This window comes from Coenobita brevimanus, chromosome 110 (genome assembly GCF_032717465.1).
Source record: "Coenobita brevimanus isolate Jiangsu-jjx chromosome 110, ASM3271746v2, whole genome shotgun sequence".
Taxonomy (NCBI): domain Eukaryota; kingdom Metazoa; phylum Arthropoda; class Malacostraca; order Decapoda; family Coenobitidae; genus Coenobita; species Coenobita brevimanus.
This window is the reverse complement of record NC_137063.1, coordinates 35756927-35784298: the sequence shown is the minus strand read 5'-3', so window position 1 is coordinate 35784298 and position 27372 is coordinate 35756927. Positions and strand designations below refer to the sequence as shown.

At 41.1% G+C, this 27372-nt stretch overlaps 1 protein-coding gene across 1 annotated transcript in view; it reads right to left on the bottom strand.

Annotated features, from left to right (window-relative positions):
• Nucleotides 1–21274, bottom strand: part of Blos3 (Biogenesis of lysosome-related organelles complex 1, subunit 3) — a 63071-nt gene extending 41797 nt beyond the window's left edge. Inside the window, exons 1-2 of the mRNA XM_080285983.1 lie at nucleotides 21134–21274; nucleotides 1510–1632 (exon numbers count right to left, since the gene is read on the bottom strand). Coding sequence (XP_080142109.1) covers nucleotides 1510–1632; nucleotides 21134–21227 — 217 coding nt within the window. The 5' untranslated portion in view covers nucleotides 21228–21274. The remainder of the gene's footprint in view (nucleotides 1–1509; nucleotides 1633–21133) is intronic.
• Nucleotides 21275–27372: the final 6098 nt, after the last annotated feature.

The following is a 27372-nucleotide window of genomic DNA, read 5'->3' as shown; positions in this document are numbered from 1 at the left end:
ATCTACTTCCTCTGTGGCTTTGTAAGACTGAGAAGCCTCCAGTTATCTTTTAATGGACTGAATCTTCGGAGGGGTGCATTAAGTGCAAAACCAAATAAAATTACAGCAACAAGCGACAGTACTCATTCTACTCTAAGATATACAGTACTTCCATATCAGGGACTGGTCACAAAGTAGCTGATGAATACCTTATCAAAATTTTTACTCTCTGAGAAAAATACTGGGAATCAAACTTTGCATAAGTTGGGGAAAAAAACAAAAAATCTTAAGCCCTGCCAGGCTGATTCTTTGTAAGGCAGATTATCTTCCTGAGCCACTGTTTTATAACTAATGTACTGTAAATTGTATACATCTCATATATGGCTTGCAGCCTGACCTGTGCAGACCACTGTGCTACACATGAGGTCTGCAGCTTGGCAAGGGTTAAAAGACAAAAGGGTTAATGGCTCTGCCCCAGTATATTAACTACTTCACTCTGATGATGTAATTCTTGGTATAGTATTTTCTTTAGAAGAGACTCTTCAGACTAATGGGATACCTACTGTATTGCTTACAATAACTCCTTCACTAGACAGCTCATCTAAGCTGAATAAAACAATTTCGTATCGTATCATTTATAAAGGCTCCAACATCCTTGCATGCATCAACCCTGGTCACCTAATGGCAGCTCTCCATGCTGCTTGATCTCTGGCAGCCTCCCTATTCAATCCCTTATGCCTGAGGTCACACTCTGTGACCTCATCCCAGTTTTTTTTTTCGTATGCTTCTTACAACCCTAACTCCAACAATCACACTTCTCATTTTCTGCACTCAATTGTCATCCTCCATCCTCTCCACTTGCCCAAACATCTCAATCTACCTTTCCTCATCACAACAGCAATACACTCCAGTCCCATCTTTCATCTCAACTCTTCAATCATTAACATGGCCCCCCATGCCTCACATTCATGGACGTACTACACATCCATCTAATCATTGTCATTGCTGTACGTTTGAGCCTATGAATATCCTCTCTCTATACTGCCCAGGTCTCACTACAATACAGCATTACACTTCTAACACATACTACATACAAAGATTCTTTAGAGAGGAGGGATAGCTCTCTCAGTGTTAGGGGAGGCAACAGCTCCATGAACTTCCTCTAACCACTCCTTACCCTAGCCACAAAGCTAGCTCCCGCCCCACCTCCAGCACATAACACGTTCCCCAAATCATAAAACTCTTCCACACACACTAAAGAGACTCACCAGCAAGATTAATCCTTTCATGCCTGACAATCTCTAAATCCACTTCCTGACACACTAGACACACAAAATAAGCATCATATCGCAGTCCATCTCTAATACCACTACACCTCTTATGCATCCACTTACCACAGATACTGTACATGATGGAGTTGCTTCCCACACCCGTTTGGAGATATAAAAAATATACTGTACCAATAATGTACTGCAAAAGACATCATCGGACTGCTTAGGATACAACTGTGCTTTTTCTAATATTGCTTACATAGTTTCTGATGCAGGAGTGAGGTGTGGGTTCGCTTTAGTTGTTGCTGGGCTTGTTGATATTGCCGGAGTGTTGAGACTCTTGCGCCTCCCTCTTCTGCCCCTCCAGCCAGCCTCTGATTCACTGTAAGTTGATCAAATGTTACTTTCAGATAATGGGAAAAAAAATGACAATGTTGTTTGTTTGTCCTGGTCCTGGACATCTTGAACCAGCTCTCACAAAATGTACTCAACCAGTTCAGTACATACATAAAGATGCAAATTTTAAATTCAGTCAGAATTTTGCACTACATCTAACTTTTGATCTGAAGACAAAAATAGTATTAACGGCAAGGATAAAAGAAACATGGCCCACTCATACATCATTTACACAAATCTAATTACAAGGAGTAGGCTGTTGCACCAGCTGATCAGGTGGTGCTCCTGAAGAGGATGGGGAAACCTATTGATAAGGAGAGATGGAGTTCCTGTTTTCCTAACCTTCACATCTATCCTGACCATCCCCATTTGCTGACCTTTTCCAGTGTGTCATTAACACTGACAATAAGCAAGCATACTCTCCCAAACACTTTTCTATTGCTGTCTTATGCACTGCAGTTCATGCAATTTACATACCAAGCACCGTACCCAACTTTATACAAGGGGTGGCGCCAGCAAGGGCATGCGGCCAGAAAACTTTTACCTGTGCTACCTGGTGGCAAACTTGACAGGAGGCATGGCACAGGCTCTGTCGGTGTGGTTTTGGAGTTGGGATGGGATGGAACTCAATCTGTGCTTGAGGGTACAGAGAGTTGCAGTTTCCAGGCTCCCACTTATGTTCAGTAGAGAGGGATCGAAATCTGGAGTAGTGCCCCAGGAGGCTGCCCTATCAGTGAATGCATAATGGCTGGGCAGGGGCAATGCCAAGGCATGCTTGAAGGGTGTCCTGTGGCTGTCCTGGCAGAATGCCCCAAGGCCACACAGCCACTTGGCCACTGGCCATAGGTGGTGGGCTATGAGTCCCTGATCCCCTGCCTGGACTTAGACCTGGGCTGGTGAGATCTGTGGTTCATCTTCTCCCCTTTTACTGACAATGACTAAATCAATGCTATCTATCTATCTTATCTATTGCCAGATGTCTCAATCCCGTTTGGGGTGGCCACAAACAAATCGCCTCCATGTCGTCCTGTCCCCCGCCATTTCACTGCCCTGCTCCCAACTCACACCCCCCTCTCTCATATACCTCTCTACCCCATCCCTCCATCTCATCCTCAGCCTCCCCCCTCCCTCTTCCCCCCTCCACCTCACTCACATACACTCTTTTCGTCAATCTTTCACCCTCCATCCTCTCCACATGGCCAAACCACCTCAGTGTGTTCCTCATAACGCTTCCTATCACATCCACATCCACACCACAACGCTCCTTTATATCCTCATTCGTCAGCCTGTCTCTCCATGTGACTCCACAGGCTCCTCTTAAATAACTCAGTGCCAAGTGTAAAATGTAAGCCTGAGGAAACCAAATCACCCAAAGGGTTCAGAGTGGCATCTTGGAATGTGGGTAACATGAGCAGGAGGTGGGTAATGTCAGCTGCTTACAGGACATTAGGCTTAACCCCTTAACCGCAGGACGTCACTTTCATGACGCTTGGGAGCAAGGGATCATACCGCGGGGAGTCACTTTTGCAATTCTGTGTTATTTTGAATTCTCCCGGGCTTTCAAGTGGTGGCTTGTATCATCTATCAGTACTGCCAGTGTCCAACAATAGTCAGCACTGCTAATATCATCTGTACTCCCATCCATTGTTGACAATTTAGCCATTTATCCCCGTTCTTGACTCCCCTCCCTACCTCCCCTCCATTACCCTCTCCTCTCACCTGCACGGCCGCGCTACGCTAAGCAAATCTTCCCCGGAATTTTCCACTGATTTAATCCATTGAAATAAGCCTTATGCCCTATTCTTATACAAAATAATAAATACAAAAAAAAAATAAGGTAACTGATAATGCAATACACCTAGAGTTGGCTAATTATCACCTGGCAACATCCCATGTGCACTTGTTCGGTAATTTTCCCTGGTAATTTCCCCTTGAAATATGCCGTATAATCTATTCTCGTAATAAAAATATATACAAGAAAGGAAGGGAGAAGCCTAAGTGATACTTACATTCACCTGGAACTATCTAATTTCCTGCCAATCATTTCACAGCATATAAATTAGCAGCTGTCACCTCGCTGATGTTGTCAACCCTTGGCGGCCCCATATCCGCCTCGTCATTTAGTTCAATGTTGTTTCTTGAGATGAAAACACGTAGCGCTTGCGCCCCTCCATTTCCACTGCTTCTAGAGGGCCCTGTGACCTCTACCCCTACTAAACCTCATGTGGGAAGGGGTAAAGGACTAAATGACTCTGCTGTGGAGCGTCAACTGGCTAATTTATCCATGATAATGATGGACAGTGACTACAGTCTTTCTGGTGAATCGTGTGATGAGCCAGTGGAGGAAATGGTGATAAACTATGACTGCTTCAGTGTCCCAAGTTCATCCTGGCTCCAAGGGAAAGGAGCCCTTATTTACTGGAAGTGAAGTGTATAACATAGTGTAAATAAAATAGAAATGTAAATAATTACTAATATAAGAATATGAGTACAAATACTTGGAGTAATGACAGCCAAAGCTTTGCTCTCTACGCTAGTTTACTGAACGAGAAAGTTAATGCCTGGAGTGAAAATAAACTACTATTACTGAAGGAAACTTATGGATAAATACTGTATATATATATGTGTAATAAAGTAATAGGAATATAAAGTGTGAGTGTGTTTATGAGTAACAAATGAAAGAATACCAGCGGGGAACGAGCGCAGGTGGGAAGCTCGTACGCGCTCGTAATTTTCATTGCTTTCACAGTGTTTTTTTTTTGGTGTATGGATTCCAAACTACTTGAAAATCATAGAACAATGTTTCTAGTGATAATATCAGGCTGTGGAAATCATATTACGGGGTGTCGGGAAGTGTAAAGTGGAGAATTCGTTACCCAAATTCAGAAGTCTCCACAAGTCCTACGGTACTCAACGAAGGCTCAACAAACATCCCAGGAGAAAGCTGAAGGTATGTGCCATATGCACATGTAATTATAATATTCTAGGACTAATAACTGATTTTTGGCAAATATTTTTAAAAAGTCAATCGGAGCGCGAATATCCTCATGGGACGCATAAGAAGCGCCTACACTGCGGTGCAGGCGTTAAAGAGAATCAGTAAGGATGACTGTTGGAAAGATTGCAGTATAAGTTATTTTGGAAGAGAAGTGTGGACAGACATGGTGGTGTGGGCTTGCTTCTCACAGAGAAATGGGATGAATGTGTTACGAATGCACTGAGTGTATAGGAAGGGCTTATATCACTGAAAATTTCATTTGGAAAACTGGTTATAATAATGTTAGCATATGCTACACATACTGGCTTGGATGATGAATAAAAGGGCAGATTCTGGGAAGAACTGATACATGTGGCTGGTGGTATGGGGGATAATGAGATAATAGTTTTGGGTGAGGATTTACATAGTCATGTGCATGCAGGAGCTGATGAATATGAAGGGGTGTATGGGGGATCCACATACGGTACAAGGAAGGAGGTAGAGAAAAGGATACTGGATTTTGGAAAGGCAATGGACATGATTGTATCTCTCTCTCTCTCTCTCTTTCATTTAGAGAGACAGAGATAGAGTAGGGGAGGCTGATTATGTATGAGTCTGGAGGCAATGATAGCTGGAATGACTATTTCCTGGTCAGCAGGAAGGATTTTAAAGTTATGGGAAGAGGAGAGTGTGTGCAGCAACATAAATAACTGATATGTGTATGTGGTATGGTACTAAAGGAGTGGGTAATGTGGAAAAGGGCATATGCACCCAGGAGGAAAATACAGAAGTTGAAAAAACAAGCAGTAAGTATGGCCTTCTATACCAAGATGAGTAGAGTGGTGACTAAAATGGAAGTAGTAGAAAGAAACATTAATGAGCAGTACAAAACTTTCAAGAACAATCTCTTGAGAATTACTGATTCACTGTGTGTACAGATGAGGGGCTTGCCAAGACATAAAGTAACATGGTGGTGGGATGAGGGTGTTGAGGCTGCAGCTAAGGCCAAAAGATGACTTTTCCAGGAATGGAAAAGGGGTGGCAACAAAGAGAAATACTTGGCTCCCAAGCATAGGGCCAGAAAAAAGGTATACAGGGCAAACTATGAGTCTCAGAGACTTTTACTGGATGGTCTTAGTAGTGCTGAGAGGAAGAATGTGGTATATAAGGTAGCAAAACTTTCGGTGTGAAGAGAGAAAACAGGGATATTAGAGCAGTACGTGATGAATGATGAAGGAAACGTAGGTGGACAATGAGAATATTAAAGATGCTTGGAAAGAACACTATAAATGGTTGCTGAATGAGGAGTTTCACTGAAAAAGGGAAGGTTTGGAATCAGCAGATCCACTGTTTGGCTCTGGCCTTTGACTGATACTGTTACTGTGAGTGAGGCAATTGGCAGGATGCAGTTAGGGAAGGCAGTGGGTGTGTCTGGGTTGACTGGAGAAGGACCTAGAAGATACTGGAGTGAGTTTAGTTAATGATTTGATAATATGATAATATATGAGTGTGCTGCTCAAGATGACTGGCTGATAAGTGTGACTGTAAATGTATCTGAGGGGAAGGGTGAGTCCCTGGAAAAAGGAAATTATAGAGGCCATGGAAAAAGGAAATTATTGAGGAATAAATTTTTTTTACCAAAATAATGAAAAATATGGAGAGAGTCCTGGAAGGTATGATAAGGGGAAGAGCAAATACTGATGAGATACAGTTTGGGTTTATGCCAGCCAAAGGGACCACTGATGCAATAGGCTATTCACTGTCTCACAACTTCAAGAAAAATACAGAGAAAAAAAAGGGAGCTGTACTTTGTTTTTGTTGAACTGGAGACAGCTTTTAACAGGTTTCTATGGAGGTGGTGAATTTGGATGGTTATGGTAGTGTATGACAGAGCTCACACCCAGGTGAGAGTGAATGCGAATTTGAGTGACAGAGTTTTCCATAAATGTTGGCATCCATCAGAGGTTAGTCTTGAGCCCCTTATTGTCCGTCATTGAGCTGGAAGCTCTCACACGATTTCAAAAATGAACTCCCATGACAGATGCTGTACACTGATGACAGTGACCTGGTGTTGGTTGTTGAGAATAAGTGGGAGACAGAGGAAAGATTTAGGAGGTGGAGAACTGGAAAGGAGTAAACTGGTAGGGGAGTAAACACGGATAAAACAAATGTGATGATAACTAGGGCTGGTGGCAGAACTGTCAAAGCAGAAGTGTGGCCATGTGCAGTTTGCCACAAGGGTGCGGGAAGTAACTCCATCTTGTGCCGTGTTTGTGTTAGCTGCAAGATGATGCTGATTTCATGTGTGTGTGGGGAGACCACGTAGAGATTGAAAGGTGTGAAAGGACTGTTTCTGCTGGAGTGTCTCATTAGTATGTTTAGAGGAGTTTTGCTATATGGGGGATGTGTTATATGACTAGTGGTAGGTGGGGGCACTCACCATCCACTCACTCAATGTAGTGCTGCTCTCGGGTGCCTGCCCTTTCCTCTCTTCCTTCCTTTCTCTTTTGCCTATCTTCCCTTCATTCTTTTGTCTTCCTTCTGTCTATGGGTGACTCTAGACTGAGTGACAAGCCAAATGGTTTCCTGGTGTTTATTACGATGGGTGCAATCATATAACCAAATTATGGTGCTTGGTGGTTTAGTGGATAAGTAAGGCACTCCAATTGGAATGAGCCAATGCAAGTTTATATCCAAAGGGTGGCTGGGGTTTACTGCTCAAGTAATGCCACTCAGGGATGTATGAAGCTGGTCACTCTCATCTTAAATGTTAGGACCAACTTGCCAAGCCCCAGGCTCCCTCGCTCCTCATGGGGCAACACTGGACTAGATGATGAATGAATGAATGAATGTTATGTGACTAAAGTAAGAAGTGGTTGGAAGTTCAGGGCACCTCTCCTAACACTGGGAGGGCTCTCCCTCCATGCTAAGGGGTCACACAGTATGCGGCATGTTTTAGAAGTGTAATGCTGTACGTTAGTGAGACCTGGGCAGTAATGGAAGACGATAATTATAGGCTCAAATGTACAGAAATGACAATGACCAGATGGATGCATCCTTGAATGAGACCTGGGGGAGTTAATTTACGACTGAAGAGATGAGAGAAAGGATGGGACTTGAATGTGTTAGTGTTGTGATGAAGATGGGTAGACTGAGATGGTTCAGGCATGTTTAGAGGATGGAAGATGACAACTGGGTGCAGAAGGTGAAAGGTATGAATGTCAAGGGTAGAGCTGCAAGAGACAGATGAAAAATGATCTAGAATGAGGTCATTGAGTGTGGTTTCAGGGATAAATGAATGAAAAGGGAGGCTTCCATGACTAAGACATGTGGAGGTGTAGGAGGACTACTGGGCCTTGGGATAGGCTACTGCCCCCGAGATATAGGCCCTGAAGCCTTTGCCCAGAGTCGGACACACACACACACACACACACACACACACACACACACACACACACACACAAAAAAAGCAGCATGGAAAGCTGCTATCTCGTGACCAAGGTCAATGCATTCAGAGCTGTGGAGTCGGTACCCAAAACACCTGACTCCAACTCCAACTCCTTGATTTCTTGTGTGTCTGACTCCAACGCGATCCCTTAGACTTTCTCTACAATAAATTTGCCATGATGGGTCTTCACTGACTTGCAGATGCTCAATATTCCCACCTCACAGCTTACAGGCACTGGCAGATGCCTCCATGTCACTTTATATTATACCATTTCGTTCCTAGTAATTTCATATTAACCCTTTAACCACGGGCTTGATTTGCTTTTTCTTGAGGCACCCGCGGACATATTCGAGCTCCGACAGACTCTCTAAAAATATTTGCCAAAAATCAGTTATTAGTCCTAGAATATTAAAATCACATATGCTTATGGCACATACCTTCAGCTTTCTCCTGGGGTGTTTGTTGAACCTTCGTCGAGTACCGTAGGAATTGTGGAGACCTCTGAAGTTGGGTAACGAAGTCTCCACTTTACACTTCCCGACAACCCGTAATATGATTACCACAGCCTGATATTATCACTAGAAACACCATTCTATGATTCTCAGATAGTTTGGAATCCATATTCCAAAAAAAAAAACACTGTGAAAGCAATGAAAATTACGAGGGCGTATGACCTTCCCACTTGCGCTACTTCGCCACTGGTGTTGTCATTTTATTCATAAAAACACTCACAGTTTATATTTCTGTTACTATATAACACTTATATATATCTACAGTCTTTATCCATAAGTTTCCTTCAGTAATAATAGTTTATTGTCACTGTAGGCATTCAATTTCTTTCAGTAAAATACGTAGCATTCACTTTCTCATCCTGTATACTAGCATTGAGAGTGAATGTCACTTTCACCTTCACTCTCATAACTCATAGTATTCATACATGCTAGAGTGAAACTTTCACTTTCATTACTCCAAGTATATATACTCGTATTCTTATAATACTACTCATTTACATTTCTATTTACGTTCTCTATTTTATTTACATTATTTACATTTCTATTTTATTTACACTGTGTTATGCACTGCCACTTGAAGTAACTTATAAAACTATTTTCCACTGTTCACTTATATTTATATTCATTGCTTTCACTTGCGGTTTACACATTATTTACAATTTCACTTGCACTGTTTTACTGAACAGAAAGATCGTAGTCACTCTCTTTCAATTGTCAGCCCTTTACCTCTTTCCACATGAGGTTTAGTAGGGGGTAAAGGTCACAGGGCCCTTTGCATGGGGCTAAAAAGCCCGGGGGGGGTTAGCAGGAGCAAACAGACGTACCTTCACTTTCGAAGATGACAGTGAACTGATAGGGGTGGGCCGGGGTGGCCTACCTAGGGAAATGCACTACTGCCAACGTCAGCCTCTTGACAGCTGCTAATATATAGCAGTGAAATGATTGGCAGGAAATCTAGACAATACATTATAAATTAGGTAGTTCCAGGTGAATGTAAATATCACTTAGGCTTCTCCCTTCCCTCCTTATATATATTTTTAGTACAAGAATAGATTATACGGCATATTTCAAGGGGAAATAAACAGCGAAAATTAGCGAACGAGTGCACGTGAGGTGTTGTCAGGTGATAATTAGCCAATTCCAGGTGTATGGCACTCTCACTTACCTTATTTCTTTTTGGTATATATTATTTGGTATAAGAATAGGGAATAGAGCTTATTTCAATGGATGAAATCAGTGGAAAATTCCAGGGAAGATTTACTTGGCGTAGCACGGCCGGGCAGGCGAGAGAAGAGGGTAATGGAGGGAAGGTAGGGAGGGGAGTCAAGAACGGGGAGAAATGGCTAAATTGTCAACAATGGATGGGAGTACAGATGAGATTAGGAGTGCTGACTAGTGTTGGACATTGGCAGTACTGATAGATGATACAAGCTACCACTTGAAAGCCCGGGGGAATTCAAAATAACACAGAATCGCAAAAGTGACGCCCCGCGGTATGATCCCTTGCTCCCAAGCGTCACGAAAGTGACGCACCGCGGTTAAGGGGTTAAAGAAACTCACCTCCAGATTCTAGAGACAAGAAATTATCCAGACACATTCATTCAGTGAGAAATCTCCTGATCGCGGTGTCTGTTTACATTCTGTTCTTGTCATTCTGTCGACAGACAGAACGACAGATAAGTCCTAAATAAAATTTGGAAAACAAGAGAAATGAAAAAATGAGCTGCAGTAGCAACAAGAAATAAAACCGAAGGAGCTGTCATTTGAAAGGCCCTAGCTCCACATTACATCTATATTATGTTTACTAGGGGTCGGAGTCAAAACTTTTTTACCAACTCCAACTCCAGCATCACCATAATTGCTTCCGACTCCAACTCCGACTCCACAACTCCTGACTCTACAGCCCTAATGCATGCAAACATGTTTGAGCCTTTATAATGAAATTAATTGAAAATGATCACTGTACTTTTAACCCAGTTCAACCAAACTCAACCATCTTAAGCACACAATTTCATAGATCCTATTTAACCATAAATAATGTAGAGTACTTAAAAACAAATATAAAAGTAAAATGGATAGATCCTGCCACTATACCAAGCTCCCCTCACACACTAAAATTTTCAGCACAACTATGAGTACAGTAAATAACAGTCATTTCTGAAACCTCCTACCAAGCATGTACAGTAGCTAGTGGTCATGATGCCAAAGAGGTGGTCTGTTGACTGAAAGGAGCCAAGTTTGATCACAGGCTGGGGCTGGGAACAGATAAATAGTTTGAATTTAGTTAAAACAAGCTTCTATTATCCTCTACACAACTCACTGACATGTTGTAAAATACATCCAAACAGTATTTACACCATCACACAAATCCTGAACAAGACAGTTCCAGCATGTATCCAACACAGATGGTTGGTATTAATGCTACAGTGTTTAACATGTGACAAAGTGTTACATGCAGAACAACTGCTGGATCTTAAGTCACGCCTATGCCAAGTCTCTCTCTCTCTCTCTCTCTCTCTCTCTCTCTCACACACACACACACACACACACACACACACACACACACACACACATACACAGTCTTACAAGTGAGTCTCTAAATGTGTTAGCAAAAGTGATTAGATGAAGCAATAGCTTAGTGTTAACTGGAAAATTTAATTGTATGAAGGTACAATATACTGGGAAGGACTGGAAGCAGAGACAAATGAAGAATCTTGGGGATATACAGTAATGGGCCTATCGGTAGAAAATACACTAACTCAACATGTCAGAGAAAATACAAGAATTACAGGAGGCAATGAACCCCTGATGTTGGATTTCATTTTTACAAATGATCCCAATAGTGCATTTAATTTAAGATACCAGTGTCCCCCTGGGGAAAAATTTACCATCTGGTCATTCAAATGCACGTACTGATGAGAGGTATAGGAGTGAAAGAAGAAAAACATGAACAGGACAGATGAAACTATGGAAATGCAAACTCCATAACACATTATTTTGGTAATGTAGAATGGAGCAAAATGACAATGACAGAAAACATCCATGAAAAATATGAACTTATGATGAACATATATGAAGAGGGTACCAGTGGACATATCCCCAAATTTGCTATTCCAATGGAAAGTAAAGAGGAATGGTTTAATTACAGATGTACAAAGGCACAGGAAAAAAGAAATACTGTATGGAATTGGTTATGATGTAGATATAGTGAGAGAGTGTGGAATGAATACAAGGAGACAAGAAACTACTCTTTAAAGATATGCGGACAAGAAGAAATGAAATATGAGATGACTCGTAACAAAAATTAAGTAGGAACCAAATGCCATACATATTTGTTAATGGCAAGATGAAAGTAAGGGAAAAAACAGGGAGACAGAGATGAGAAAGTAATATATGATGCAGATGAGGATGTGAGTGAGATACTGAACAAGAGACTTCATTCTTTGTAAATGAAGGTTAATTTATAGGATCAGGTGAAGAAGGAAGGGGTGAGCTGTTGTCTGAGACAGTAGCTGACAGATATGAAATGTTATACAGTAGAACCTCGGTCCTCGAACACAATCCGTTCTGGAAGGGTGTTCCAGGACCGAATTGGTCGAGGACCAAACTAATTTTCCCCTTAAGAAATAATGTAAATCATTTTAATCCGTTCCAAGACCCCAGATGCTTACCTATTTAAGTTTCAGCACCGGTACCAGTGCTTTCCTTTACGAGGTGACTGTATATTACTCTTGCCTTTTCACAAATTATATACTCACTAACACTGTCTCCTGCTAACTGTTTCTCATTGATGAAGATAAGCAATAATTTTTCCACTTCTTCAATTATTTTCTGCACTACTTTCCTCTTTTCACTGCCAGTAGCCATACTGGATGAACTTGCTTTCTTTGGAGCCATTATTGGGGGCTAATACTGCACTGAATCAAGAAAAATGTGAAGCACAGCAGGACAACCACGTTGACGAACAACAAAGGTGGACGCATGACTGTCGGTCGGCCAGCTTCCCTTCGTTTGGCTACGTTCAGGTTGGTCGAGGTCCGATATTTTGGTCGACCTCTGGAGCAAAAATTTCTTGAAATTTTTGGTCGAGGTCCGATTTGTTCGTCGTGTGAGACGTTCGAGGACTGAGGTTCCACTGTAACTGATGAGGGAATAACACGTGAAAAAGGCTATGGGGCCAGATGGAACTGCTAGTTGGATATTAAAAGAATGTGCAAATCAACTGGTGCAGTTAATTTATGATACTCTTAAATGTTCACTGAATGCAGAAGAGTTCCCAATACAGAGGAAAAGGCTAAATACAGAGCCAATTTATGAAGGAGGTAATAGAGAAGACCCACTTAATTACAGACTAGTATCTATCACCAGCACTGTCGGCAAATAGCGTGAAAAAATTATCAGAAAAAGGTGGCTTAAGTTCCTAGAAGTAAATGAGATAATAACAACAAAACAATCTGGATTTGGGAAGGCATATCATGTGTCACAAACATGCTGAATTTTGACAGCAAATTGGTGGACATCATACAGGAATGAGACACCTGGGTAGACTGTGTCTATTTGGATTTGATGAAGGCATATGGTATGGTGCCACAAAAAAGATTGCTAGGGAATTGAAAACTATTGGAGAGAATATGAAATTGCTAAAATATGTGGGAAATTATTTAATGGGACAACAAATGAGAACAGTTATAAGAAACATGTACCGGGTATCCTTAATGGAAGTGCATGACTACTGGAGTGCCACAAGGTTCAGTTTTGGCTCCCAGCATGTATCTCTGACACTGTATATGTAAATGATATGCCAGATGGCTAAAGCAGTTATGTGTGTATAAAAGTGTTTGCAGATGAAGCACAAATTATGAAGTGAATCCAGAACAGTGACAGATGTGAGGAGCTGTAGATGATTAGGATATTTCATACAGTTGGAGCCTGCCTTGGAAAATGGTGTTTAATGAAAAAAATGCCTTATTTCATGAAATATAAATGTGGCAAAAGACTTAGTTATAACTGTAATATGGGATCAGAGAGGTGCAGCAAAACAAAGGAAGAGAAATATTTAGAAGTGACTATACAGGATAATCTATCACCAGAGAAGCATATGAACTGATGGCCAGTATGAGAGTGGCTTTCAGCTATCTAGATGAGAAAATGTTGACAAAGATAACTGTGTTCATGATAAAACTAAAATCAGAATATGCAGCAGTGATATGGTCACCATATTTGAAGAAACATGTACTAAAAGTGGAAAAGGCATAGAGGATGGTAACTAGGATTTTACCAAGTATCCCCACATCTCCAGGTGGTCCCATCGATGAGTAAGTAGAAGTTAAAGTTCAAAGGGTGGCGGGAAGTCGCTTGCGGCTATACACGTCAACTGGTGTTGCTAAGCACCCAAAATCACGATGGCTATACGCGTCAAATGGCACGTAGAGGTTAAATGGGAAAATAAGGGGCTGAAGGAGGAAAGGGACAAGATAAAATGTACACCTGATGAGCATAAGTCTAAAACTAATATGCACAAGGAACATATCAAGGAAATCCAAGAACACCATGAAAGGTGGATGAAAACTCAACAGGAAGATAAAATAAGTCTTAAGGAGATTTTAGAACAATAGAGAATGGAAAAAATAATCAACAAGACTTGGAAATTTGCTGATAAGGAGGGAGTATATGTAAAAAGACTGAAAATGGCATACTGGTATGCTAATGTAGATGGTCTAATCTCAGCAAGGCTAGAAATATACAACTTCTTGAGGGTAAATGAACCAGACATTATGTGCTTCGTAGAGACCAAGCTGGGAGAGATTACTGAAATCCAAATGGGAGACGGGAAATACAAACTATGGAGAAGAAATAAAAAAGAAAAAATGGGAGGAGTGATGATAGCAGTGAAAAACAGCCTAAATGTGGATAGTGTGGAACTGAGAGAAGGTATGGCTGAAGAAATAAACATGGTAACAGAAACCAGAGGCAAAGGCAAGAGAGACATCACAGTAGCATATGTCTTCCCCAAGACATGGGCGTGGAATATCAGGAGATGTTGTTGGACATGGTTAGATACCTACAGAAAGTGAATGAGAAAGGCAACAACATAATCCTGATGGGGGATGTTAACTGTAAAGAGGTAAACTGGGAGGAGTAGGACTCAGGAAGTAGTGAAGATTCGTGGGGAGGTATACTGTTAAATTTAGCAATGGATAATGTAATGGCCCAGTGGGTCAAGGAGGAGACACGATGTAGAGGTGATGACACACCACCAAGATTAGATTTAATTCTAATCAAAGAACCAGATGCAACTGAATCTCTTAAGTATCTGTGTCCTATATGAAAAAGTGATCATGTTGTGACAGAATTCCAAATGACAGAAGGAAATGGGAGACAAGAGATGAGCTATATAGGCATGGAAGATACAACTTTGGGAATGCAAACTTTACAGGACTGAGAAAATTTTTTGAAGTGGATTGGCGAGAGTTATGGGAAACAAGAGAGATACAGAAGAAGTGGGATATCTTTCTAGACTTCTATTAGATGGGTGTGGAAAAGTATGTGCCAAAAGTTAGTGGGAAAGAGAACTGGAGAAATGACTGGTTCAACAAAAGGTGTATGACAGCAAAAAAATAAAGGGATAAGGCATGGAACAAATGGTGAAACAGAGGTAATAACAGAAAAAAGAAAGAATATAAAAGAACTAGAAATGAATATACAACAATATGTAGAGAGGAAGAAACTCCAAAAAAGGTACAGTTGACAAACGTAAAGAAGAACCTAAATTGTTTTACAGGTTTGTTAATGGCAAACTGAAACAAAAGGAAGGAATCAATAAGCTGAAAGAAAAGGGAGATGTCTACAGAGATGCAGCTATGCAAGCTGAAATAATGAACAAATGCTTCTAATCAGTCTTCACTGGAGAAAGTGATTTTGTGGAGGAGGAGGGAATGATTAGAAATGTAGTGTTGAAGGATGTACAAGTTGAAGTGCAAGAAGTATACAAATTACTCGAAACTCAAGATGTGAGGAAGGCCCCAGGACCAGATGGAATCTCTAACTGGATACTAAAGGAATGCAAAGAACAACTGGCAGATAAGATTCACGGTTTAATTGTGTTCTCTGGAAGAAGGGAAAGTGCCTCAGGAACGAAAATGGGCCAATGTGGTACCAATTTAAAAGGGAGTGAACAAGGAAGAACCCCTGAATTACAGACCAGTGTCCCTGACCGGCATGGTCGCAAAATTGTGCGAGAGAATCCTGAAAGACAGATGAGTAAAATATCTGGAGGAGATGAACATTATGGCAGAATGTCAGTTTGGATTCAGAAGTGGAAGGTCATGTGTTTCCAACTTGTTAAGCTTCTACTCAAGGGTGACAGACATGCTACAGGAGGGGGATAGTTGGGTGGATTGTGTATATTTAGATTTGGAGAAAGCCTATGACAAGGTACCCCACAAGTGATTAATATGGAAATTGGAACACACAGGAGGACTGAAGGGAAACCTCTTGGAGTGGATGAGAGACTTCTTGAGACAGGCAGATGGGGACAGTAATAACAGACAGGAAGTCTGGATGGAGGGAAGTAACAAGTGGAGTCCCACAGGGCTCAGTGTTACTGCCCGTAATGTTCCTAATTTATGTAAACAATATGGTAGATGGAATGAACAGTTATTCAAGTATGTTTGCTGATGATGCGAAGATCATGAGGAGAGCAGAAGTTGAAGAAGACTGTAAAACGCTGCAGGAGGACCTGGATAGGATTCATGATTGGAGCCAAAGGAATGAAATGAAATTCAACGCAATAAAATGTAAAATATTGGAAATGAGTAAAAGTACCATGAGGTCATCACTGGACTATGTGATGGGTAATGAACTAATTACAAAAGCAAGAGAAGAGAAGGACTTGGGAGTGCTGGTCCAGGATAGTATGTCACCTGAAAAACACATTAACATGACAGTTAGAGATGTGTATAATAGCTTGACTAACAAAAGAGTAGCATTTCATTACATGGATGAGGAGATGATGAAAAAACTGATAGTAGCCATGATCTGCCCCTAGTTGGAATATGTGGCAGAAGTGTGGTCCCCACATAAAAAGAAAGATATAAACAAGATCGAAAGAATACAAAGAACAGCAACCAAGATGGTTCCTAGTCTGGCAGATCTGTCATACACAGAAAGGCTGGAAAAACTAGACCTGCCTTCCTAAGAGGACAGGAGAGAGAGAGAGAGAGAGAGAGAGAGAGAGGTAACATGGTTGCAGTGTTCAGGGCCAGGATGGGAGTAGAAAAAATTTGGGAGACATGTTATGTGCTGGAGGTGGGACTGGAGCTAGCTCTGTGGCTAGGGTGAGAAATGGTTAGAAGTTAAGGGAGCCATTGCCTCTCCTGACACTGAGAGGGTTTTCCCTCCATGCAAGGGACCTTTGTATGCAGCATGTGTTTGAAGTGTAATGCTGTATACCTGTGAGACCTGGGCAGTAGAGGAAGAGGATATTCACAGGCCCAAACATAGCTACAGAAATGGCAATGATTAGGTGGATGTGCAGTGTGTTCCTGAGTGCAGGGCCGTGGGAGGGGGGGGGCTAGGTTTATGATGGAAGAGTCGAGAGGTAGGATGGGACTGGAGTGCATTGGTGCTGTGATTAGAAGAGGTAGATTGAGGTGGTTTGGGCATGTGGAGAGGATGGGGGATGATAACTGGTTGCAGAAAGTGAGAAGCATTAATATTAGGGATGGGGTTGTGAAGGGAAGACCAAAAAAGACCTGGGACAAGGTCATTAAGTGTAACTTCAGGGTTAAGGGACTGAACAGGGAGGCTGCCAGAGATCGAGCAACATGAAAAGCCGCTGTTAGGTGACCAAGGCCAACGCATGGAAACATGCTGGAGTCTTCAAAAATAAAAACAAGAGAAGATCTGTGTGTATGAGATGGGAGAGTAACAAGAGAACACGGAATGAAACTAAAAAAGCCAAGCTGCTTGAATGATATCAAGAAATATAGTTTTCCATTTTTTTTTTAAATGCAAGGAAGTAGGAACCAAAGATCAGAAGCCCACAAACCATTCCTTCCAAAAAATAAATAAATAAATAAAAAATACAAAAGAGAGTCTAATTCAAGATCCGTTCATTTCAAGATGCCTGGACACAATGCATTTGAAAGACTGGAGATCACAGAAAGTAGGAAAAACAGAGGGAGACGGTTCCAGAGCTGACCTGTTGCATAAATGAAGGACTGGGAGTAACGGTTAACTCCTGCATTAGATAGCTGGACAGAAAAGGGATTAGAGTTTGTTGCTAGACGGGTCCTACGTGCCCGTCGTTGAGGTGGAGGGATGCAAGCAAACAGTTCAGAGAAGCAATGACCATTGAAGTAGCGATAGAAAAGAGATAAAGATGCAACAGCGTGGCAAAGAGACAGAGACTGAAGGGAGCCAGTAAGAGGAGGAGAGTTAATGATACGAAAAGCCTTTGACTCCAATCTTTTGAGAGGAGCTGTATATGGGGAGTTCCTCACACATGAGAGTTGTACTCTATACAGGGGCAAATAACGCCCATGTATAAAGTCAACAACAGGGCAGGGGTAAAAAGGTACGAAGTTGGCTTAGCACACGTAATCTCTTGGAAGCAGATTTAACATGAGATGTAATATGATCTTTCCAAGATAAGTCCCGAGAAAATGAAACCCCAAGTATGTTTAAGGATGATGCAGGACTGAGCTGGATATTATTAAACATTAGTGGGTGCTCCTGTGGAAGATTTTGTAGAGTTAATAAGTGTAAGAACTGAGTCCTTGATGCATTAAAAACAACAAGATTACTTTTACCCCAGTCAGAGATAAGAGCCATGCCAAACATTAGGTGCATTGTAGGCTATTCCCTTGTCTGCTGAAGTAGCTGCTGAGATGAACGTTGCAGGAACCAAATGGAATGGTGAAGAGTGGAATCATCAGCCTATGAGTGGATAGGGTTAAATATACAGCTTAGATGGTCAAAGATGAATAAAAGGAAGAGAGTTGGTAACAGGACAGAGCCCTAAGGAACACCATTGTTGACAGATCTAGGAGAAGAATGGTGGTTGTCTACAACAACAGTTATAGAACAAACAGAAAGGAAGCTATAGATGAAGGCACAGATAGAAGGATAGAAACCGTAAGAGGGCAGTTCGGAAATTAAAGATTTATGCCAGACTCGACTGAAAGTCTATGAGATGTCGAGTGCAATGGCAAAGTTTTCATCAAAGTCCCAAAAGAAGGATGACCAGGAGTAGTAGTAATAGTAGTAGTTGTCGTAGTGGTTGTTCCCTGGGCAGTCTGGCTGAACAGCCCCGAGTCCCTAAGGAAGGCCACAGCCAAGACCAGACTTTCCCACAGAGGTCTCAAGGGGTGTTTGTTGTGTTGTTGGCATAGGTGATTGTGTGCAATGCAATCTTCCATAATGTGCTTAACATTATGGGGCGCTGTGCTGCATCCTGGACAGGCATCAGCGACAGAGTCATCCAGACTCTTCTGATAACTTAAGAGGGCTAGATAATGCCCACATCTCAGCCTGGCCAGGTGGACCCTGTCCTCACGAGGGAGATAGGATTCAGCAGGGTGGATATCGGGAGGCCGTGCATGCAGCTGTCTGTTGAGTTTAAGTGATTGAATGGAGCGGTGAGTGATTTGAGTATGGATGTGCTTCTGGAAGCTGGTCTGAGGCGGGCGAAGGGGGGAGAGATGACAGTATTTGTGTATGATATTGTGTGCTGGGTGTTGTTTTGATGTTCCTTGATGTGTGTAGATATGCTGCCATGTAGTGTAGTGGATGGTCTGGGTTTGTGGAGGCTGAGGTGAGAATCTGGGTGCCTCTCAGGTTTAGATGATCCTTGACTTTGAGTGTTTTTTTTTTTTTTTTTTTTTTTTTTTTTTTTAATACTCTGGGCATAGGCTTCACAGCCTGGTGTAGGTAGGTGATCTATGGGTGTAGTAGTTGTGCAGCCTGTGATTGTCTTTAGGTCCTTGTTCTGTATAGTCTGTTGAGTGTTGTAGTGTGTTTTAGTGTGGTTAGAAGCCCAAGCAGGGCTTGCATAATTCATCACTGAACGTATATATTGTTTGTATACTGTGGTGGTGGTTTCTTTGTTGTGTCCAAATGTTGTATGGGCAAGTGACCTCAAGGCAATGAGTCTTGGTGTTAATTTATCTTTAATGTTTGCGATGTGTTATTTAAATGACACTGATGTATTGTATGTTACACCAAAGATTTTGGGTGTATGGGTGTGTGTGGCAGGGAAGTGTTGTTTATGGTGAGGTGTGGAATGTGACTATGTTCTGCTGTCCAGTTTGTGAGAAGGGTCACTGTAGATTTGGCTGGGGCTATTTTGAGCCTGTTTGTGGTGAACCATTCATGTAGTGTGTTGAGGTAAGGTTGGAGGATGTGTGTGGCTGTGTTTGTGTTTTAGTGTGTGCATGTAAGTGTTATGTTGTCTGCACTGGAAGCTATGTGTATCTGTGGTGTGTGGGGTGTGGGTATGTTGTGCATGTATAAGTTAAAGAGTGTTGGGGACCAGGAGTTCGAAAGGTAGGTGATTTCGCCAGTGGAGCATCCCTGCCAGAACCCATATTGACGATCAGAAAGAAGGTTAAGATGGAAGGATGCTTTAAAATTTTTCTGTTAAGAACAGACTTGAAAACTTTTGAGACAGGATGTTAAAGCAAATGAGCAATAGTTAGAAAGCTGGGAATGGTCACCCTTCTTTGGGATTTACTGACTGTGAGCAAAATTCCAGCAAGAAGGAAACATACAAGTTGATAGACAAAGGTGAAAGAGTTTACCTAGGCACGGTGTAAGCACAGAAGCACAGTTCTTGAGGACAACAGGAGGGACCTACCCCATCAAGCCCATATGCCTTTTTAGTACTGAGACCAGTGATGGCAGAAAATACATCAGTTGAGGAAATTTTAATGCCAGCCATGAGGAAGTCAGAGGGGGGAAGTGATGGAGGAACAGCACCGGAATTGTCTAAGGTGGAATTGGAGGAGAAAATCTGAGCAAAGAGATCTGCTTTATCAGTAGCTAGAAATAGCTACAAAGGCATCAGAGTAGAAAACAGGAGGGAAAGATGATGAAGTAAAGTTGTTGGCAAGGTTTTTGGCACGGTACCAAACAAAGCAGGAATTGAGTTGGGGAGTTGAAAGCATTGAGTACAGATGAAATTAATTTTAGCAAAGCGAAAAACAGACTTAGCACAATCCCAGCCAGAAACATAAAAATGATGTGACTCAGGGGTGAGTTGGACCGGGTACCTTTTATAGGCATTCTCCTTGTTGTGGACAGCATTAGAACAAGTGTGATTAAACCTCTTTTTTTTTTTTTTTTTTTTTTCAAAGGATAGATGCATCAACCTGTGGAATACCTGGACAAAGAGATCGTCCAGTCTAAAAACTCACACGGGATCAAAGCAAAAAATTACTTATTGAGACACAGAGATGGGACCCCACAAGCACAGCTAATTTCCTGCATATCACAACTAGGTAAATACAACTAGCTAAATACACACACACAAAATACACCCAGAACATACCCAACTGTCCTTTGGCTAATGCAGCACAAAACTCCTCCTCCTCATCTGACTCTGACGCCTCACCACTGACGACGATACCTTGAACACCACTCATCCTTCCCAGACCTGGTAGCTAATCAGTCTCAAGCACAAAGTTGCAGAAAGGCCTGGGAAAAAAAAAGAAATGCAGTATGAAATTATCCATCAAAAAATAAGGTAAGTTCCTTGTAAGTGCTATTATATACATATATATATATATATATATATATATATATATATATATATATATATATATATATTTCTTTTTAAGTCTGCAGCAAAGTAATAAGGTACCATTGCTACTTATAAGGGTACCCTGCCAGACTACCAGTTGTACGGGAGAGATGCTGAATTCACTGTTCTTCAAGGGTAAACCTTCAAAGTCTGAGATACTGGTCATATTACAAAAATTTTCTTTAACTGTCTTGTCCTTCATTTGCCGTTCCCCTAAGAAAAAAAAAACTTCAAAACGATTCTAGTTCCATCCTACACTGGAGCTGGGAACAATTCCACTACATGAATTTCACTGAACAATTTTGACTGACCACCACGACCCACTACCTATTCCTGCAACAGTGAGATGTGGAAGAGAAGCTCAACCCACTCTATTCTCTCCTGAATGTGTGTGATTGGTTGGTGGTGGTATGGGATGTGGCTAGGTGAAGTTGGAGGTCCATGTGGTGACCAGTGCAAGAGTACTATCAAAGCTGGAAAGACTTTTTCACCTGTCTGGTGCTTTCTCTCTCCCTCTTTGTATATGTGACTTATACTTTGCTACAGCATGTTTCTATCATATTTTCTTAAGCAATCACTCTTCTTATGACCCTTGAAAGTCTACCTGGCAATTGTCTCAGCAGGTGTGTGTCTGTTATGATGAAATACCTGATCAGCGGTCATTTACCAACTTGGCACTATTGATTGGAAAATATTGTAATTCTTATCACTATATTGGTTCATACATGCCTAATTATCTGAAATCCGGTCAAAAAATTGTGCTTAAGGTATTTGTTTATAAAAAATCAGGCTTCAGAGTGAAAACATGCTAAAGTTAGAGGGTATTTCCCCTTTAAATCGCCAACACACCTTCACAGACTTCTATTTTGCAGAAATACTGAATTACAGTGCAAATAAATGTGTTTCCAGGTTAAATCAATATTTATACAAACTAGCAGTCTGCAACAGCAAGTTGTCAAGCTAAAGGCAAAACACTTTCACTATCTTTAGGAAGTTTTTGCTCTGAATCCTGATTTTTGTATTGGGTTAAACACAAAATTTTGACTGGATTTCAAATAATCAGGTGTGACTCAACCTATATACATATATATATTGTATACATCTATACATATATATATATATATATATATATATATATATATATATATATATATATATATATATATATATTGTATACATATATATATATATATATATATATATATATATTGTATACATATGTATATATATATATATATATATATATATATATATATATATATATATATATATATATATATACACTAAAACTGCCTAACTTTGGACATTTTTGAGGGTTTCTTGCATATAACTTCAGGTAGAGTTGCATTATCTAATCCCTGTTGGTACCCATATATAGTCCAGGGATGTGGCAGTTGAAACCAAGCAATGAAAAAAAATAGCGCCAAAACTGTGAGTACGTTTAAGTACTTGGGTAGTGTGATGAGTAAGGATGGAGGTTTGGAGGGTGAAGTGCTTGAAAGGGTGCAGCAGGGAAGAAAGGCTGCTGGTTCCTTGAGAGCAGTGATAAGAAGCAGGAAGTGAGCATGGAAGTGAAAAGGTTACTACATGACAGTGTTGTGATACCAACTCTAACATATGTAAGTGAAGCTTAGACACTGCTGGAAGGACACAAGTCAAGAGTGAGAGCAGTGGAAATGAGTTATTTAAGAGGAGCCTGTGGAGTTACATGGAGAGACAGGCTGACAAATGAGGATATAAAGGAGCGGTGTGGTGTGGATGTCGATGAGATAGGAAGTGTTAGGAGGAATACACTGAGGTGGTTTGGCCATGTGGAGAGGATGGAGGGTGAAAGACTGACGAAGAGAGTGTATGTGAGTGAGGTGGAGGGGGGAAGAGGGAGGGGGGAGGCCGAGGATGAGATGGAGGGATGGGGTGGAGAGGTATAGGCCTCTAGAGAGGGGGGGTGTGAGTTGGGAGCGGGGCAGTGAAATGGCGGGGGACATGGTGACATGGAGGCGATTTGTTTGTGGCCACCCCGAACGGGATTGAGGCATCTGACAATAGATAGATAGATAGACATTTTTTTCCTCAACTGTCCGAAGTTGAACTCCATGTCCAAAGTTAGGCGGTTTTATGGTATATATAAACTGTATACAGTAATCCCTGTACTTTCCGGACGCCCACTTTCTGGACTCCCCACTTACCAGACATTGTGCGCCTGGACCTTCAGAACCCAAAAATGGCCCCCCCCCAAAAAAAAAAGATCCCCCTAAAATCCTAATTTTTTCCCACCCATAATTTGAAATTGCTGCACGGAGCCAAACAGCTGTTTACACCATGGCCCCTTCACCCCTTCCTTCCTCCCCCTTCCCCCCCTCCCCAGTCACAGTTGCCATTTGGTATTTTTCATTACCAAATGTGGGCCAATTTGGTACTGAAAAGTTTGTTTTTCAGTGAATCAGTATGATCCATTACCAAACAGATTTTTCACATGTATAAAGATATAGAGAATGGAGATGGTGGACTGTCTGCTTTCTTTCATTAATCTGCTAGCACACACAGTACAAAAATAAACATGCTGCTGATTATATGGAGAGTGATTATTTCCATTTGTACATATAATTAGTGAAGAATATATGCTTCCTTTAAGAATTTGGTAACGAAAGTTGAGAAGTTTGGTAATATCTGGCAACACTGTCCCCAGTTACTGCCTAACCTTCGTTCAGGGAAGAAGTCCATCGTAATGGATGCTGCACGTGCTAGTTTTTTTACAAATAAACAGTGAAAAAACTGCAATACCTAGCCACTATACCACATGGGAATTTACAGTGTTGTGCAGTGTTAAGAAATTAGAATTTAGAGTGCAAAGGATTGAGTGTGGAGTGAGTGTGGAGTGCAAAGTGGCGGTTGAAACTAGCGTGGCTCAGTTAAGAGGCATGTACAGTGTTAAACAATTATAACGCACATTGCAAAGAATTAAGTGTAGCACAACACTGGATTACTGTATGTGCTTCAAGTGCATTTTCACAACTAACAGAGCCTTAGAGAGTTCGAGGAGGCAGCCACAGACGTGCTGTAAGTACAGTACCCTGTACATTGCTAGGCCCAAGTATTTTCCATACTTCTAATTCCTCATTCTCTGGTTTCTTTTCATTTATTTCATGCTCAATGTCCATTATTAATGTGAATAGGGTCTTTAATAGGTTTAAATAAGTGCTATGCATGTCCAGTAGGGAGTTATTTAGATGGCTTTCAAAGTTTTGCTAGGTTAGGGTCATAAGTACCAGTCCAGCAGTCATATATATATATATATATATATATATATATATATATATATATATATTTTAATTCCGTGTCCCCTTTCTCTTGATAAGGGCTAAGGCATTGCCCCTGGGTAGAGGACTTTGGTTTAGGAGCGTGTGACACTTTGTAACCGGACGCTCTTCATGATGTCTACCAATGACCCCTGGGTGGATTTGAACCTCCAACCCTTCGTTAAGAGCGCTCTAGCCCACTGAGCCACTGCTGTTACAACCAGCTAGGTGACAGGAAAGCACTACCTCTCCCATTAAGGCAGCTTCCCCAGGCATAACCCAAACTCACAACTCTTCACTGTCAAGTCAGGCGCTCTGCCACTATGCCATCATGCCCCCGAAAGTAAACATGCGTGAAGGTTTGAAATGGGTACAGACACAGTAGAGCCTCAAGCCACTCCATCTTAGTTTATCTGGCCTCCCAGATTTTCAAATCAATAGTGCCGATTTGGTAAACAACCGCCAATTTGGTAGTTGGTCGTCCCCGGTGTGTGCATTGCCAGGAAGCCATTTACAGTACTGGGCGGTAACCATATACCAGGCCAGCAATTAACCCATACGTGTTCCTTAATGTCAACAAGTGGATTGGCAGAGGGTTAGTGCCCCTCCCTGTAAAACAACTAACTCAAGTCAAACTGCCAGCCCATTAGGGATTATGGCATCTGGCTATGGACAGATAGATAGACAGGGGAGGGCGGTGATGGTTCAAACAGTGCATTCCCTGAGAGATGTATGGGAACTAGGGCCATGTGATCTTGCGTGAAAGTAGGAGAGTTTGTTTACTTCGCCCACACAGAACCTCCAAGCTATAAACGCCTCACTTTTTTGTGCAGGTCAGATTTTATGTTTTTTTGCATCTCATATACAGTATAATAATTTGAGTGTATATCGTAAGCTGTACCTTTATGAATATGCCAAGCATCAAACTGTGCATTATCAGGGTGAATCTGTTTTGCATGTAGAACATATTGATATGAAAAACGAATGTTAAACTCTCGTGTGAAACTTGAGAGTACCCGTCAATTAATTACATAGATTCAGGATGATTCGGACAGTTGAGGAGGGGGATGGTTCGGACAGTCCGAACTATCTCTCCACTACTACCAAGTCATAACCTTATCAAATGATAACGCTACTTTTGATTATTTATATTTGAACACATAGTGAAACACCGTTCGTAATAGTTATCGAGGAATATATATTAATAGTTTTGTTTATTAAACCTATTCCTCAAAGTGTTAAAAGAAGGAAGGGGTAATATAACTTCTATTTCAGTTTTGCAGGCTGCAAATATGCATTAAACGTCTTAAGTTAGTCTGTCTGAAATAAGGCCTACAAAGTGAAAGTGAAGTCAATATTCCAGAGAGAGAGAGAGAGAGAGAGAGAGAGAGAGAGAGAGAGAGAAGGCTAATTATGCATAATTTTGTAGCAGAAAGTAAGAGGTTAAGTCATTTATTAATGCATCTGGTGAAGGTTATTTCAGTTATTAAAATATTTTTGTTTTTTTAGCAGATATCAAGTAGTTTATTTGGATTCTGATGTTTAATACTGTACTTTAGGAAAATGAAATATACAACCATCCCACCCTACTGTCCGAACCATCACCACTGGCAAGGATGGTTCGGACGATTTAGTCACTTTTGTTTCGTTAACTATAGCTTAAACCTGAAAAAAGCTAAGAATTTCATATTATCAGCCTAAAGAGCCAAATGATGTGGCAACATTTTAACATAAACCAGATTACACTACTGCTTAAACCTGATTTTTTATATTTTTTAAAAAAATGTCCGAACCATCACCACCCTCCCCTACGGCCACAGCATTTGAAGAAGCATGTAAGAAAACTGTAAAAGGAACAGAGGATGGTGACTAGGATGCTACCAAGTTTGATAGAATTGTTTTAAGAAGAGGGACGAAGCTGAAGTTTCAAACACTCAGTACGGAAGGAGATATTTTGATTAGATATAATGTTTAAAGGAGTCAGAAAACTAGAAAAGTGGATAGAGATCTGTTTGTGAATGATGATGGAAGGAAAATATGATTTGAATATTAATTAAGAGTAGATGTTTAAATGTTGAAAAATTCTTTTCCGAAAGGAAGTCCAGGTATAATTATTTGGGATAGTTTGGACGAGGCGGAAAAAAAAAAAAGTTTAAAAGTAGACTGGATAAAGATACCGAGCCAGGGCAACACGCACTTAGTTCATTTCCTGTACAGTGTACTGTACAAGTTGGTAAATACACACTTATTCAGGTCATTTCTCAAATTCTCTGGGTCATCGCATTCCCTTGAAATATGCTCACATCCCCGCTGCTCTTAACTCACTGTCAGAGTGTCAGTGTCTGTAGTGTTTACAAAAACTGTACCAAAGTTGTACCTTGAACAAGTGTCTTAAATACCGATGAATTATATAATTCCTGAGTCAGTTTTCTTTTAAAGCTTCACCCTAGAGTTGCATTACCCTAAAAGAATCGAAGGCGAGGTTTTAGACATCATAAACCTAAAAGAATGGTAATGTTCGTATACATACGGTTTGGTTGTCTTGTACGGTAAACAAACCATCAGCAGAGAACAGAGCAATCCTCGCACCGAGAGGAATTTTCACTTTTAAGAAGTACTATGAAGTAAGAGGGTGTATATACTAGGTACACTGTCGAAAATAAAGAAGGAAAAAATCCATAAGGGGGGGAC